The sequence below is a fragment of the Mixophyes fleayi genome, chromosome 2 (genome assembly GCF_038048845.1).
Source record: "Mixophyes fleayi isolate aMixFle1 chromosome 2, aMixFle1.hap1, whole genome shotgun sequence".
NCBI classification, from domain to species: Eukaryota; Metazoa; Chordata; class Amphibia; order Anura; family Limnodynastidae; genus Mixophyes; species Mixophyes fleayi.
The window spans coordinates 308,855,491-308,871,526 of record NC_134403.1 but is presented as its reverse complement, the minus strand read 5'-3'; the positions used below and the strand labels follow the sequence as shown (position 1 = coordinate 308,871,526).

General features: G+C 43.3%; 1 protein-coding gene across 1 annotated transcript in view; it reads left to right on the top strand.

The window, feature by feature from the left end:
* The first annotated feature begins 9,573 nt into the window (after positions 1-9,573).
* The window catches only part of LOC142140439 (organic solute transporter subunit alpha-like), a 28,526-nt gene continuing 22,063 nt past the window's right edge, over positions 9,574-16,036 (top strand). The window contains exon 1 of the mRNA XM_075198187.1: positions 9,574-10,012. Coding sequence (XP_075054288.1) covers positions 9,907-10,012 — 106 coding nt within the window. The 5' untranslated portion in view covers positions 9,574-9,906. The remainder of the gene's footprint in view (positions 10,013-16,036) is intronic.

The window sequence follows — 16,036 nt, the reverse complement described above, 5'->3', positions numbered from 1 at the left end:
TACTGCAATCTATATTACTACGTTCACTGTTTCTGCAGTCCCAAAAAATAGGTACTGCACTCTATATTACTACGTTCACTGTTTCTGCAGTCCCAAAAAATAGGTACTGCAATCTATATTACTACGTTCACTGTTTCCGCAGTCCCAAAGTGTGTGTGGTTTAGGGAATAAAGTAGGGAAAGATCAAGACCCACTTCCTCCTAATGCTGAAGCTGCTGCCACTAGTCATGACATAGACGATGAAATGCCATCAACGTCGTCTGCCAAGGGCGATGCCCAATCTCAACAAATGTATGGCCATATGTAGCTTATGTAAAGCTCAGATAAGCAGGGGTAAGGATCTTGGCCACCTAGGGACATCCTCCCTTATACGTCACCTGAAGAACCTTCATAATTCAGTGTTTAGTTCAGAACCTGTGGCTAGTCCAGGGACACCTAAATCCCTTGGTCCTGTTGGATACACACCACCAACACCCTCCTCGTCAACTTCCTCCACGATCTCCATCAGATATAGTCCTGCAGGGCATGTCACCAGTATGACTGAGTCCTCTTCAATCCGGGATTCATCCGAGGAATCCTGCAGCTGTACGCCTTCTACTGCCACTGCTGCTGTTGCTGCTGGTAGTCGGTCATCTTCCAAGAGGGGAAGTCGTAAGAATGCTACGTCTTTCACCAAACAGTTGACCGTCCAACAGTCGTTTGCCATGAGCACAAAGTACGACAGTAGTCACCCTATTGCAAAGCGGATAACTGCGGCTGTAACAGCTATGTTGGTGTTAGACGTACGTCCGGTGTCCGCCATCAGTGGAGTGGGATTTAGACGGTTGATGGAGGTATTGTGTCCCCAGTACCAAATCCCGTCTAGATTCCACTGCACTAGGCAGGCGATACCCGGGATGTACAGAGAAGTACGAACAAGTGTCCTCAGTGCTCTGAAAAATGCGGTTGCACCCACTGTCCACTTAACCACGTCATGTGGACAAGTGGTTCAGGGCAAACGAAGGACTATATGACTGTGACAGCCCACTGGGTAGATGCATCGCCTTCCGCAGCAACAGCAGTAGCAGCATCTCCACAACCGCTGCTCGTTCCAAGGCAGGCAACGTTGTGTATCACAGGTTTTAATAAGAGGCACAATGCTGACAACCTCTTAGAGAAACTGAGGGAAATAATCTCGCAGTGGCTTACCCCACTTAGACTCTCCTGGGGATTTGTGGTGTCAGACAACGCCAGTAACATTGTGCGGGCATTACATATGGGCAATTTCCAGCATGTCCCATGTTTTGCCCACACCGTTAATTTGGTGGTGCAGCATTACCTGAAGAGTGACAGGGGTGTGCAGGAGATGCTTGCGGTGGCCCACAAAATTGCTGGACACTTTCGGCATTCTGCCAGTGCCTACCGCAGACTCGAGCAACATCAAAAAAGGCTGAACCTGCCCTGCCATCACCTCAAACAAGAGGTTGTGACGCGCTGGAACTCCACCCTCTATATGCTGCAGAGGATGGAGGAGCAGCAAAAGGCCATTCAGGCCTACACAGCCACCTACGACATAGGCAAAGGAGTGGGGATGCGCCTGAGTCAAGTGCAGTGGAGACTGATTTCCGTGTTGTGCAAGGTTCTCCAGCCGTTTGAACTTGCCACACGAGAAGTCAGTTCCGACACTGCCAGCTTGAGTCAGGTGATTCCCCTGATCGGGCTGTTGCAGAAGCAGCTGGAGAAAGTGAGGGAGGAGCTGTTAAAGCATTGCGATTCAACAAAGCATGTAGCTCTTGTGCATGAAGCCCTTCGTACACTTTGCCAGGATCCGAGGGTGGTCACTCTTTTAAAGTCAGAGGAATACCTTCTGGCCACCGTGCTGGATCCTCGGTTTAAAGCGTATGTTGTGTCTCTGTTTCCGGCGGACACAAGTCTACAGCGGTGCAAAGACCTGCTGGTCAGGAGATTGTCCTCTGAAGAGGACCGTGACATGCCAACAGCTCCTCCTTCATTTTCTTCAACACCTGTGGCTGCGAGGAAAAAGCTCAGTTTTCCTAAAAGACCCGCTGACGGGGATGCTGAGAACATCTGGTCTGGACTGAAGGACCTGCCAACCATTGCAGACATGTCTAATGTCGCTGCATTGGATGCTGTCACAATTGAAAAAATGGTGGAGGATAACTTTGCTGACACCATCTAAGTAGACATGTCAGACAGTCCTTATTTTTACTGGCAGGAAAAAAGGCAGTTTGGAAGCCCCTGTACAAACTGGCTATATTTTACCTGAGTTGTCCCCCCTCCAGTGTGTACTCGGAAAGAGTTTTTAGTGCAGCGGGGAACCTGGTCAGTAAGCGGCGAAGGAGGTTGCTTCTGCAAAACGTTGAAAAAAATGATGTTCATAAAAATGAATTATCAATTCCTCAATCAAGAACAGCACTGGCCTCCAGAGACTCCAAAGGGACCTGTGGTTGTGGAGTCCAGCGGGGACGAATTGATAATGTGTGAGAATGAGGAAGTACACACTGAAGGGGGCGAGGAATCAGAGGATGAGGATGAGGATGACATCTTGCCTCAGTAGAGCCAGTTTAGTTTGTACAGGGAGAGATGAATAGCTTTTTTTGTGTGGGGGTCCAAACAAACCAATCATTTCAGCCACAGTTTTGTAGGCCCTGTCGCTGAAATGATTGGTTTGTTAAAGTGTGCATGTCCTATTTCAACAACATAAGGGTGGGTGGGAGGGCCCAAGGACAATTCCATCTTGCAACTCTTTTTTTGGCATTATGTGCTCTTTGGGGCCTAGTTCTATCTCCATCAGAGATATTCCTGCAGGCCATGTCAACGGCACAGCTATGTTGGTGTTAGACGTGCGTCCGGTGTCCGCCATCTGTGCAGTGGAATTTAGACTAGTTGAAGGAGGTATTGTGGCCCCGGTACCAAATCCCGTCGAGATTCCACTTCAATAGGCAGTCCAGAAATATTAGTATCAGATATTAAACTACGTTCACTGTTCCTGCAGTGCAGAAATATTAGTATCAGATATTAAACTACGTTCACTGTTCCTGCAGTGCAGAAATATTAGTATCAGATATTTAAGTACGTTCACTGTTCCTGCAGTGCAGAAATATTAGTATCAGATATTAAACTACGTTCACTGTTCCTGCAGTGCAGAAATATTAGTATCAGATATTAAACTACGTTCACTGTTCCTGCTACATCAAAAAAGCATGAACCTGCCCTGCCATCAACTAAAACAAGAGGTAGTGACGCGCTTGAACTCCACCCTCTATATGCTGCAGAGGATGGAGGAGCAGCAAAAGGCCATTCGAGCCTACACAGCCACCTACGATGGGCTTAGACATCCAGCTACCTCGGTGCAACCTTTTGGACTAAAAACAATATTGTGAGGTGTTCAGAATAGACTGAAAATTAGTGGAAATGAATGTTATTGAGGTGAATAATAGTGTAGGAGTGAAAAAAAAAACCAAAATATGGATTTTAGCACTTTTTATGCTTTTTTAAAAAAAAATCAGAACCCAAAACCCAAAATCAGAACTAAAACCTTTCGTGGGGTGTTTTAGCAAAACAAATCAGAACCTAAAACCTCAAGCTAATCAGAACCCAAAACACCAAAAGTGGCCGGTGCACACCCTTAGTGTATATATGATTTTTATTAACAATTGTAAATATAAATAAAACATATGCAAGCTCAATCTACACTATTAAAGTTGTCCCACGACTCAATATCCTGCTAAAATTAATCCCTTCATTTTTTCGGTAATTAGATTTATGGGAAAATAGTATGTAATAATATTCAGGTGAGGGTTGTGTGGAAAAATAAAATGTTTATGTAATCCATTGGGTTACAGCATATCCACCAATGTCTGATCCCTGACATGAGGGCCTTAAACCAGCACCACACCAATACTAGGAATTGTACATTTTAATATCAGTGCTAAAACTCACATAACCAAAATGTCAGAATTTTACAGTCTATAAAAAGGACAACCCAAAATATATTTACAGCAGACTACTATAATATTTCAAAGAAATCAAAGAAACAACTTTTCCCGGACCAAAATATAACAAATGCAAAGACATCCTGCTAATCTAAAATACTTCCCTGTACCAAGCTGCCTACAAATGACAATACAATAGCTTTACAGGGAATATCCTTGCATTGTCAAATGTCTGTTTCAAAATAATATCTTAAGTAATCCCTTGGTGCTGACTGGTGTTTGGATAAGTAATGTGCACACATTCCCCACAGCTCCTATAGTTGTTTTGAACGTTTCCCAATTTATCAGAACTTCCGATGTTGAAATTAATTTGTCCCTGGAGTTCAATGAACTTATGGTAATTCAGTATGTGACTAATTACCAGAAAGGAATTTCAGGTCTTGAATAAAATGCTCACTTATACATATATACTTGACATCAGTACATGCCTTACCACATAAAACCACATTACAGTATTTAAAGTTTTGTGCAGAAAATTAAGATGAGAAATAAGTGTTAGTGCAGCTAGATTTTCTTATACACTACTGTCTAAATGGCATAGTGAATAAGTTAGAGAACCCCTGATAGTTTTTTATTGCTTTACTATAAAGTGCATTGTGCACTATGTAGTTAACTAACTTTCCACCCTCCAAAAAAAGGATTTCCCTGTGACTATACTTACTATTTTTTGAACTTTGCCCCTGCTTATCCATTAAATCAAGTGTGCCCTTTATGTGCTATACTCTCTTTTGGGACTGTTTCCTTGAGCCCATTTAATAGTAGAGATGAGCGGGCTCGGATTCTGCTAATCCGAGCCCACCCGAATAGTGCGGCTCCGAACGGGATCCGAGCACTTTTCGGATATTTCCGGCGGGCAAAAAATTGAAAACGAGGCTCTGTCGTCCAAGTCTCGCGTCGAATCTCGTGAGGGGTGGGAGGGAGGGCCCAGAACAATTCCATCTTGTACCTCTTTTTTTGGCATTATGTGCTCAAGCTACCTCGGTGCAACCTTTTGGCCTAAAAACAATATTGTGAGGTGTTCAGAATAGACTGGAAATTAGTGGAAATGATTGTTATTGAATGTTATTGAGGTTAATAATAGCGTAGGAGTGAAAAAAAAAACACTTTTTATGTTTTTTTCAAAATAAATCCGAATCCAAAACCTTAAATCCGAACCAAAACCTTTCCTCAGGTGTTTTGCGAAACAAATCCGAACCCAAAACCTCAAGCAAATCCGAATCCAAAACACAAAACACGAGACACCAAAAGTGGCCGGTGCACATCCCTATTTAATAGAAGACCTTTCAGGTATAGAGGAATTTGTCTTGGGCGCAAACTCTCTATGTTGACAGCCTAGCTAGTCTCTGGAGAACAGCAATCAGGCGTACTATGGTAGCTCCTATCCAAGCTACCTCTATAACTTACAGCTCTCTTGCTGAACAGAAGGTTTTTTTTTCCATCTGCTAACTAAAGTACATAGGATCCCATTTAGCGTGTTGAGTAAATCCAAGTAGAAGATGCAATTTTGTACCTCGGTAAAACCATGTTGCCCAGTATTTATGTGCTACATCCAAAAGTAGCTAGTATTTTCCTTGCATGCCCAAAAAAAAATTGCATTTACATCCATCACAACATGGTTTGTCCAGGTGTAACATATATAGCGTTACAGAGATTAGGCCCTGCCCCCTGGCTACGGCAGGCGAGCTCACCTGGAGGATATCTTAGGGTGTTCAGACTACTGCCTAATTAGAGCAGGGAGCCGCATCACCGGCAGTGGGTTGACCTTAGCCACATGGTACAGATGTGGATGGTAGGCTCAAGTGGGGAACCAAAGTCTATAAGGCTCTGGTTTCCCTGTGATCAGGATGAGAGTGGTCATATTGCCGGGGGACAGAGAACAGGGGAGGTAGAAGTCCCGATGTTCCCCCGACATTTGAAAGTGGGACACGCGGTCTCTGTTACGAGGTCATAGAATAGAAGAGCTCCTAGAGGTGTAATAAATGGAGGGGGGTGTGTAGCAAATACCGTGCGGTCTCAAATAAATTACTCCACTAGGGAGTCTAGACCCCAAATAGACAAAACTTCATTAGATAAAGGGCAGCGCGTGGCAGGTGCCCTAGGAACCCTATAGAGGGGACATTCAAAGTGATAATTATTGAAGTGCCATGAGGCCAGTGTGGATAAAGAGGGGAAGAGAACCCTGATAGCTTAAGCAACTATGAAGTAGCCCACTTGGAAAGACCCCCATACTAGGAGGGGGGAGGAGGGTTGCTGCACGGTGCACCATGGCTAAATGGGAGTATGGCTGTAAGGGAGGAGGAGACTGTATGGCAGAGGAATCACTGGAGAATGGGACGGAGGTCCTGAGGATCTGTGAATGGTCCATCTGCATGCCTGCAACTGGTTGAGCTGAATTACTTTTGAGAGCCAGTGAGATACGCCTGTGGTCTGTGCTTGTGAACTACTGCTCCCAGCAGCAATGGCTGGTATGTAACAGCTGTTAAATTTATAAGTCCTGTGCAGGAGTGAGATGAGAGAAGACAATAACATCTGTTGAATAAAATGTGCAGGAGGAGGAGGCGCTTAAAGACATGTATACCATTTGCATCTTTTATGCTTTTCTGTGCTGGAGGAAGAGGAGTTAAATAAAGATTATGTTCCTGTTGTGAACTGAGATGACCCGGCCCAATATTATTGCTAATGCACCATGCACACCATGGTGTATTACGCTACCCTGTATCCAGAGGCTGTGGCTCTGTCCACCATGACTTCGGAAAAGGTAGTGGATGTGCCACTAGGGATTTTCAGCAGAGTAGGGTTTCCCAGTACAATCCTAATTGATCAAGGGACACAGCTAATGAGTGAACTGATCCAGTATCTGGATAAAGTACGGAGAGCGTCAATGCAATACCACCCTCCTACAATCTCCCCCATTATCTTTCCTCTGTGACTCTCTCCCCCATTATCTTTCCTCTGTGACTCTCTCCCCCATTATCTTTCCTCTGTGACTCTCTCCCCATTATCTTTCCTCTGTGACTCTCTCCCTCATTATCTTTCCTCTGTGACTCTCTCCCCCATTATCTTTCCTCTGTGACTCTCTCCCCCATTATCTTTCCTCTGTGACTCTCTCCCCCATTATCTTTCCTCTGTGCCTTTCTCCCCCATTATCTTTCCTCTGTGACTCTCTCCCCCATTATCTTTCCTCTGTGACTCTCTCCCCCATTATCTTTCTTCTGTGCCTCTCTCCCCCATTATCTTTCCTCTGTGCCTTTCTCCCCCATTATCTTTCCTCTGTGACTCTCTCCCCCATTATCTTTCCTCTGTGCCTTTCTCCCCCATTATCTTTCCTCTGTGACTCTCTCCCCCATTATCTTTCCTCTGTGACTCTCTCCCCCATTATCTTTCCTCTGTGACTCTCTCCCCCATTATCTTTCCTCTGTGCCTCTCTCCCCATTATCTTTCCTCTGTGCCTCTCTCCCCCATTATCTTTCCTCTGTGACTCTCTCCCCCATTATCTTTCCTCTGTGCCTTTCTCCCCCATTATCTTTCCTCTGTGACTCTCTCCCCCATTATCTTTCCTCTGTGACTCTCTCCCCCATTATCTTTCCTCTGTGACTCTCTCCCCCATTATCTTTCCTCTGTGCCTTTCTCCCCCATTATCTTTCCTCTGTGACTCTCTCCCCCATTATCTTTCCTCTGTGACTCTCTCCCCCATTATCTTTCTTCTGTGCCTCTCTCCCCCATTATCTTTCCTCTGTGCCTTTCTCCCCCATTATCTTTCCTCTGTGACTCTCTCCCCCATTATCTTTCCTCTGTGCCTTTCTCCCCCATTATCTTTCCTCTGTGACTCTCTCCCCCATTATCTTTCCTCTGTGACTCTCTCCCCCATTATCTTTCCTCTGTGACTCTCTCCCCCATTATCTTTCCTCTGTGCCTCTCTCCCCATTATCTTTCCTCTGTGCCTCTCTCCCCCATTATCTTTCCTCTGTGACTCTCTCCCTCATTATCTTTCCTCTGTGACTCTCTCCCCCATTATCTTTCCTCTGTGACTCTCTCCCCCATTATCTTTCCTCTGTGACTCTCTCCCCCATTATCTTTCCTCTGTGACTCTCTTCCCCATTATCTTTCCTCTGTGACTCTCTCCATTATCTTTCCTCTGTGACTCTCTCCCCCATTATCTTTCCTCTGTGACTCTCTCCCCCATTATCTTTCCTCTGTGACTCTCTCCCCATTATCTTTCCTCTGTGACTCTCTCCCCATTATCTTTCCTCTGTGCCTCTCTCCCCCATTATCTTTCCTCTGTGCCTCTCTCCCCCATTATCTTTCCTCTGTGACTCTCTCCCTTCTTTATAGCACTGTCCCTTTCTGTTTTCCCCCTTGCCTCTCCGTTTCTTTGCTCACCTTATGTCAGCTTCTTTCTTTTCTTTTCTCTTCTGTCTTCTCTTCTCTCTTCTTTCTTCATGCTTGGTCCTCCTGGCTGCGGCGCTCCTCACTGACTGACGGGCGTGACTTGATGACGCCATGCCCGGCAGTCAGTGTGAATGAAGCAGAGAGGAGGAGCGCAGCTGTCACGTGAGTATGTATTTTTTTTTATTTTTTTTTTAAATTCTTACAGCTCCCCCCACCAACGATCAAGGCGGACATACATTGGAAGTGTACAGCCGGACTTGGGCTTCTAGTTCCACTTATTTTAATATCTTTACTTAAAGAAAGTTGCTTTATTTAAATAATAAAGCCTTATTACCAGTATTTTCAATGGGAGCGCCTAGTTAACAGACCGCTTTGTTAGTATTATTTGTTTTTTTTAAATAATGGATTAGGTCAAATCAAGATAAGAACATGGTAAGTATTAATTCCACAACACTACAGAAATACTGGGCAGAAAAAAACTGATTCATATAATAACAGCAGCATTATTTACTTAAGAATTTATTAAATGGGCCAATATTAATTTATTAATATATTAAAGGCGGAATTATTTAATTATTTTAATAATAAAGGGGGCAAAACAAATTTATTTATAATAAGGGCACATTTTTATTATGTTTAATCTACAGCAGCCACAATTCATTTACTTAATAATAATGGTGGTAGACATTATTAAGTTTATAATAATGGGGGCCCAGTTTAATAATCAAATTCCTAAATAGGACACATTCATTTTTTTTTTTCAGGCACCCACCAGTCATGGGTACCAGGAGGGGCCAAATGCTTCTTAGCATCACAGCCCATTAATGAAGGGAAGGAAGGATTTTTTTATAGCGATGAACATGGCCTTTTCAGCCTTCTGTATAGTGGTTTAAGCACTAAACAGTCGGCTGGAGCACTAAACAGTCGGTTGTGGTTTAAAACCGCCAAATTGAAACGCCGTTTAGTAAATCTATCCCCAAGTGTACATGCATTGCTAGGAATGTCTGAGCTACAGGTTTTTAGCATGGAATCTGATCTACAGAGTCTGCAGACACATGTTATGCTCAGAGAAAATACAATAGTGAATGGCAAAGCCCTCTGGTGGATCACCTCCTATCAGCAATAGTGAAGTGAGTCAGCTGCAAACTGAGCATGTCTCATATTATAGAGATCTTGGATAACTGATTTACAACCTATTTTTATAGCCTTTGGTTGATGTTTAGCTGAACTTGCCTTAGCTTTAAAACTAGTGCAACCGAGTATTAGAAGCTTAGTACAGCTGAAGCAGCCTTCAGCACCATATTTTTCCATTCGGTATTTCTACAGCCTCAGAAGTTTTGTCTTTAAACAACTCCCTCTGTTGGCTTTAAGACTCCCTCTGTGAACAAAGAGAAACTAGAACTGTATTTTTTTTTTGTGTGAAACCGTCCACTCCGTATTGTCAGTGAGAGCAGGAGAAAGGCAGGCAGCAGGAAGGAACGGGGATATAGAAGTGAAATATCTCCAGAAAAAAGAGTACAAAATGAGTGTAACCCCAGTGACTTCTAATGGAACTGCTACCCCTGTTACTCCGTTTAATCCAATCTGTGGGACCAGAGAAGCTCCGTACACCTATCAAATCCTTCAAAGTAAGTACAAATGTATCTACTTTTAAGACTTTTTAAACAAAATGCATTCTTTCCCAATACAATTTCTTAGTTATTCAACTGTTTCACTCTCCACATTACTGAGTTATTTTGGTTAGTTTTCAGAACAGCCACCGTCTGGAATTATTTAGTGTAAATCAGGTTATTAAGGTTAATATATTTGTTTTATGTGTTTCATTGCACTCAGCCTTAATGCCAGAGGATCACACGGCTTCAATATTTTCTAATCTCATTGTATGAAAACAGATGAATTTTTTAATGAATAAGAATCATTAAGACAGATTCATCACTGCTAATGACAGTTCTCAGATATCATTCAATAACAATACTCTTTTTAGCAGAATCTAGGTGAACTTTCGTCATGTATCTGGATAAATAGCGTTGGCACAAATGTCAGAGTGGTGTCCTAGTTTTATGTTTCAAAACAGGATCTTTATGCATTAGCCTTACTACATTGCAGTAGTTGTAATAAATTATCGTTCTATCACTCAAACATTTTAGTAGCATTTTATCTGTATCTTAAGAGTGACTACATTGAACCAGTGCTCAGCTCTGGCAATAGCACTGGACTCAATCCAGGCAGAGTCCCACGGGCAACATTATATATCTCATCCTGTTTTAGGTGTTCCCTAACTGCCTAGGATTCCCCATTGGGTGTGCTGGCCCTCTCTGTACTTAAACTTGAAAGAGGAGTATTTCATCTTCATCACTCCATGATAAATTTATTATACTTGCTTTCTCGGGTCTATGCATTCACTAACACCACTTTCTACATAGGGTTAAATGTTTCATATTTCAAGTCTGAACCCAACCAAAGAATGAATGGAACACAGCTCATATACATCTAATACACCTGATATTGAATAGCTATAGTGTTGCTGGACTAGAGATTTAAAACCTGTAAGGGGATATACCCACATATAGTACATCAATCCATCATACATTGCTTTAAGAATAGAAAAAGATTAAAAGCAAAAAAGTAAAAAAATAAAAATGATCACTTGCAGTTCTTGCACTCATGGTGTTTTCACAATTGTCAAAGAGACTGTGGATGCTAATTGTTGTATTCATGGTCACTGACAATACTGTTATGATCACAGAAACAGCATTTGTGATAGTGATAACATAATCACTATTTTGACAAGCATTTAAGCTGCCTTACTTTCTGGTGAATGCAGGTCAGGGCAATGCCCCATAGTGGACTTTTAGTACGAGAACGTAAGGTGAAACTTGCACAAAGAGCCTTGTGTTTGTCTTAAAACAGGCTTTAACTTTCGAGTGAGGTTACATTTTTTACATCTTAATGGAGGAGAATAAATGAAATTTTCACTAGTATAGTGGTTTAGTTTTCCCTTATACCTATTGCGTTTTTGTGGTCAATTTCAGTAGGTTCCATCATCAGTGCCACCATATAAAGCAGTGGTAGCCCCAGTATAGATTTCCATCCAACAAGAGAATTGAGACTGGAATAGTGAGTAGTCAAACTGTATGCTCCAAATTAACTTCACATTACATGGTGTACAGGCCTTAAAAAGTCTGCATACTCTAGCAGAGTCCAGATGGATGCCCTTGTAATTAAAGAAAGGCATTTCAATTTTAATCATTACCTATCTATATCTTTCATATACTCTACTAATAATGCTTTCTGATGGAAGACTGTTTGGGTTTTTATCCTATACATCTAGCATAAGAATTCCTAGTTAGCATCCACAATATAATACACTGTTTCAGGATTACTAGGCAGTGGAATAGTTGGTCCTGCTGATCAGCCACAATGGCAGGAAGTAACTCTCAAACATGGAGTAGCCACTAATGGTGTGCAGGGCAAAATCAAATAAAAGTTGGGCACCAGACCATCTTATACCAAAAATTAAGTTTTTATTTTCCAACACCTTCTCCTCCTACACACACCATAATGGCTGCAATTCAAATGAATTCAAATGCCAAACTGCTCCACCACAGATCATAAGCACAAATTCTCAAATGCCTCCAGCGCATAAACTTCAGCAAATTTTAAGCTGTAGTACTTCTTTACACCACCTGCACTTGTTTGCATCCATTAAATATAATTACACAGCTGCACACCCAGTGTTGTTGGGTGCAGTAGTTCCACACACTCTAACAATATTTGTCTCTCTCTCTCTGACAAAAGTCAACACAGAATGGGCATACTTCAGAGGTTCATACTCAGGGTCCAACAAGGATTGATATCCCACTATCTAGGAATTCTCCTTGCCACGGTGCACCTCATCCCTCACAGGGACCCTCTTACTCCAGCCCCACTGCTGCATCTCACACTGCCACTTTCAGGTGTCATCCCAATATCCAGAGACCCTTCCATTCTTAGAAACCATTCTGCAATTTTGTGCAATTCAGAGACATTAGATTTTCAGGCAGACCTCTTAAACATCCCAATGGCAAGGGACTCTGCTTCACTTGAGTAACAATTATTCAACCACAGGACTCATCTACATCTTGCAGTGGGGGTGTCTTTCCAGAGTAGCCAACTGCCGGGTTGCTGTGACACCCTGCCTCCTAATGTTATGGGGGACTTTTCAAGGGGGCTCTCTTACATGGGAACCTCCTCCGCTAATTCAGCTAGCCAGCAGCAACTGCAGCGACCCCCCCTCACATTATGGAGGCCTTTTCAGGGTCCTCTCTCACTTCACATATGGCGTGCAGCCAATTACACTCACACATTTGAAATAGTTTTTCTTTCTTTCCATCCATGCCGTTCTCTCCAGGACCTGTCCTCCAAGGCTCTCCTCCGTAAGGATTTTTCTGGTGGGAACTCTCCTCTTGTCCAAGTGAAGCTCTCATATACTTTGGCATTCACACTCCATGTCTGGTGTCTCTTCTAGAGACCCCTGAAGGTGGGGATCCCCCTCTCTCACTGCCCCTTAACTATGGGGCTTTTAGTTACTTGGGGATTTTAACCCCTTTATTACTCCTTCCTGAAGGCCTCATTAAAATTTGGGGGCTCTTTCTACTGCTTGTAGTAGACTCTTACATTGCCCCCCCCCACATTTGCTGAGCACCCAGGACCACCCTCCTCGCTCTCGGGTCCGGACTAAAATAGCTGCTCTCTTTCAACGTGGGAAACCAGAGTCTTAACTAGACATGGGGCTCCCATAGCCAGCGCAGATGTTTCGCACCGCACAGCCACCCCCTAATCTTGCGATGAAGCAGATAGCCGCGTCATTGTGATATAGTCTTGTAAGATCCACACCTTGATTCCTACAACTACCCCTCAGGATGACTTCACCTGTCACTGGGGGAGGGGGGGGGGCAGGACCTATTCAAGTAACGCTAGACCATACTTGCCAACTCTCCCTGAATGTCAGGGAGACTCCCAGAAATAGGGGTGATCTCCCTCACTCCCTGAAGAGTCTGGCATTCTCCCTGATGCTGAGCCAGTACAAGACGTGGTTGGCTTCGCCATCTGTGGCATGATGACACAGTTCAGAAATTGTATCCTATGTCTATGTATTGATGCCTATGTAGGTGGCCATTTTCATGGAGACCAAGATTTAATCAAAGCCTGACAGGTAAGACAACATGACTTCAGTAATGGAGACAGAAATGTAAAAGACACTTCAGTCTCTAGAGATTCATTAGCTGCTTTTCTTTAATGCATAGTTGCCTACTATCCCGGAATGTTTGGGAGACCTCCTGGGCTCCCGGGAAAGCAGGACAATGTCCCGGTTCTCACCACCGCAATAGATACGTGATGGGGCGGGACTTAATGACGCAAATATCGTGTCATCTAAGCCCCCCCCCCTGCTGTAATTGGCCAAAATTGTGACAATCGTTTAGGGGGTGGGGCCAAAATGATACAATTCATCAAGCCCTGCCCCCGCACACTCACCTCCTGCGGGATTTCCCTGAAGCCAACGAGGAAAAGTTGGCAAGCATGTACTAGATGTGTTACATAACCCAGTTGTGTAGAGGCAGAGAAGTGCGAGAGTCCCACTACATGAGCATCAGCGCTATTGCCAAGTACTACTTCAAGTTCTTATGTCACCTTAATACACTAACTGTACACTACTACACCTGCTCTATCTGCACTTTACAAACTTTGTTGTTATTCAACCTGCATGGGCTGGGACTCTGGCTTGTTGTTCTCCCACTGGAGCATGAGGTGAGAGAAACTGGGTGATTGATCTGAACATACTGCAGAGGTGTAATGGAAAAATACACTACCACCCACCAGATAGAAGCTAGCGGACCTAATGACAGGTTTAAAATTATTTCAATCTGCATGCAGTATCTGGCTTATTACTGTTAAGCACACACCTGCGTACTCTCCCGGAATTCCCGGGAGGCTCCCGAATTTTGGGGAGTCCTCCCTACCAAAGACTAAATTCCCTAACATACACACACACACACACACACACGCACACACACAAACAGACTAGGGTCAATTTTGATAGTAGCCAATTAACCTACCAGTATGTTTTTGGCACATAGGAGGAAACCCATGCAAACAGAGGGAGAACATACAAACCCACACAGATAAGGCCTGTTCGGAAATCGATCTCATGACCCAAGTGCTGTGAGGCAGAAGTGCTAACTACTTAGCCACCATGCTGCCCCACCTTTATTGGCTTCAGGAAAGGACTCCCCTTCCATGCTAAAAAAGAGGCCTAGTTACTTTAGTTCATTAGCAGTCATCTGCCATCATTTGTGTCTCCATCTGGGGGCACTGAGATGGTGGGAGCAGGTACAAGGTACAGGGGCCTGCCTGGGGACCCTGGCTTCCCTGTGTAGTGGGAAGAGCCACCCATCTGGTGTGGTTATGTCCAAGGAAGGGGTCCCATGAAGTTGCTGTACAAAGGCCTGAAATTCCTCCTGGCGACCCTGCCTCCATCCCAGACTAATCTAGAAAACTTCAGCTGCTTATGCAATATATCTGTAGAAACAGGCCCTGCCTGAAACAATCACTAATAATATATACAATTTATAAACCTATGTGTTCTCAATAGCTCACTTGATTGTGTTAAGAACATACTTGCCTACTCCTGGAAACTTGTTTCCCAGGCTTTCCGGGAGAGTTGGCATGTATGGTTAAGAATACTGATTGGATGATGCAGCAGCTACCCAATTACTACTCACAAGAGGTTTCAAGAGTACAAAAATGCAGAAGTTTTCTCACACTCGCTGCAGGAGAATAAGACAGTTAATGAATTGCTGGGGATGAATATCTCACAAGGTAATGTCAAGGTGTCTTGACATTAGAGATATGATTCTGGTATGATATGTTATACTGGTATAAAACAAGACATGAGAATAGATTTCAGTGTTTGAGATTCATTGGAACACAAACAGAACCCAGGTAGATCAGGATTCACCTAATTTTTAGGTACAGTGAATGGAATTTTTAATTTAATTCTGAAGTGTTGCTGCCTTAGAACATAACAAGACAAGAAAAGGTGAATAACCTGTGATCATAGAAGTACAGACTGCCACACCTACAATGTTATGTCTTTATGATATTCTTTGAAACTGTTAAAGGTGAGTGACTTCAACTTTAACCTCACTTAAAGACATAATTAAAATCCTCCTTTATCACATAAATAAATGTTATTAATTAATTTTGCAGCATATGGGAAAAATCAGAAATAAACCACTAACATTTCAGCAATCTTAGAGATCTATTTATCGGTGGTCAGCTTTTGACAGTAACTAAAGTTCTGTATCACCACTTAGCACAGAAATACAGAAAGTTGTATCGCTACAATTTCTCATTGCTTTCATGTCAGACGAGACCCGGTGAATAACCATCTCTACAGTGAAACTACAGTATCTCAGCTCTGGGATTGCTTTTGCAGTGTGCCCATTTACTTGGTAGATGTCATTATTGCACTTGCGTGGTGAAATGTCTGTGCATGCACACAATGGGCCTGAGTCAATAAGGAGGGTAAGGCAAAAAAAGGAGTAAATTTTATCCTGGACAAACTATACTACAATGGGAGACATTCAGGAGTTGCATACTCTCGAATGTCT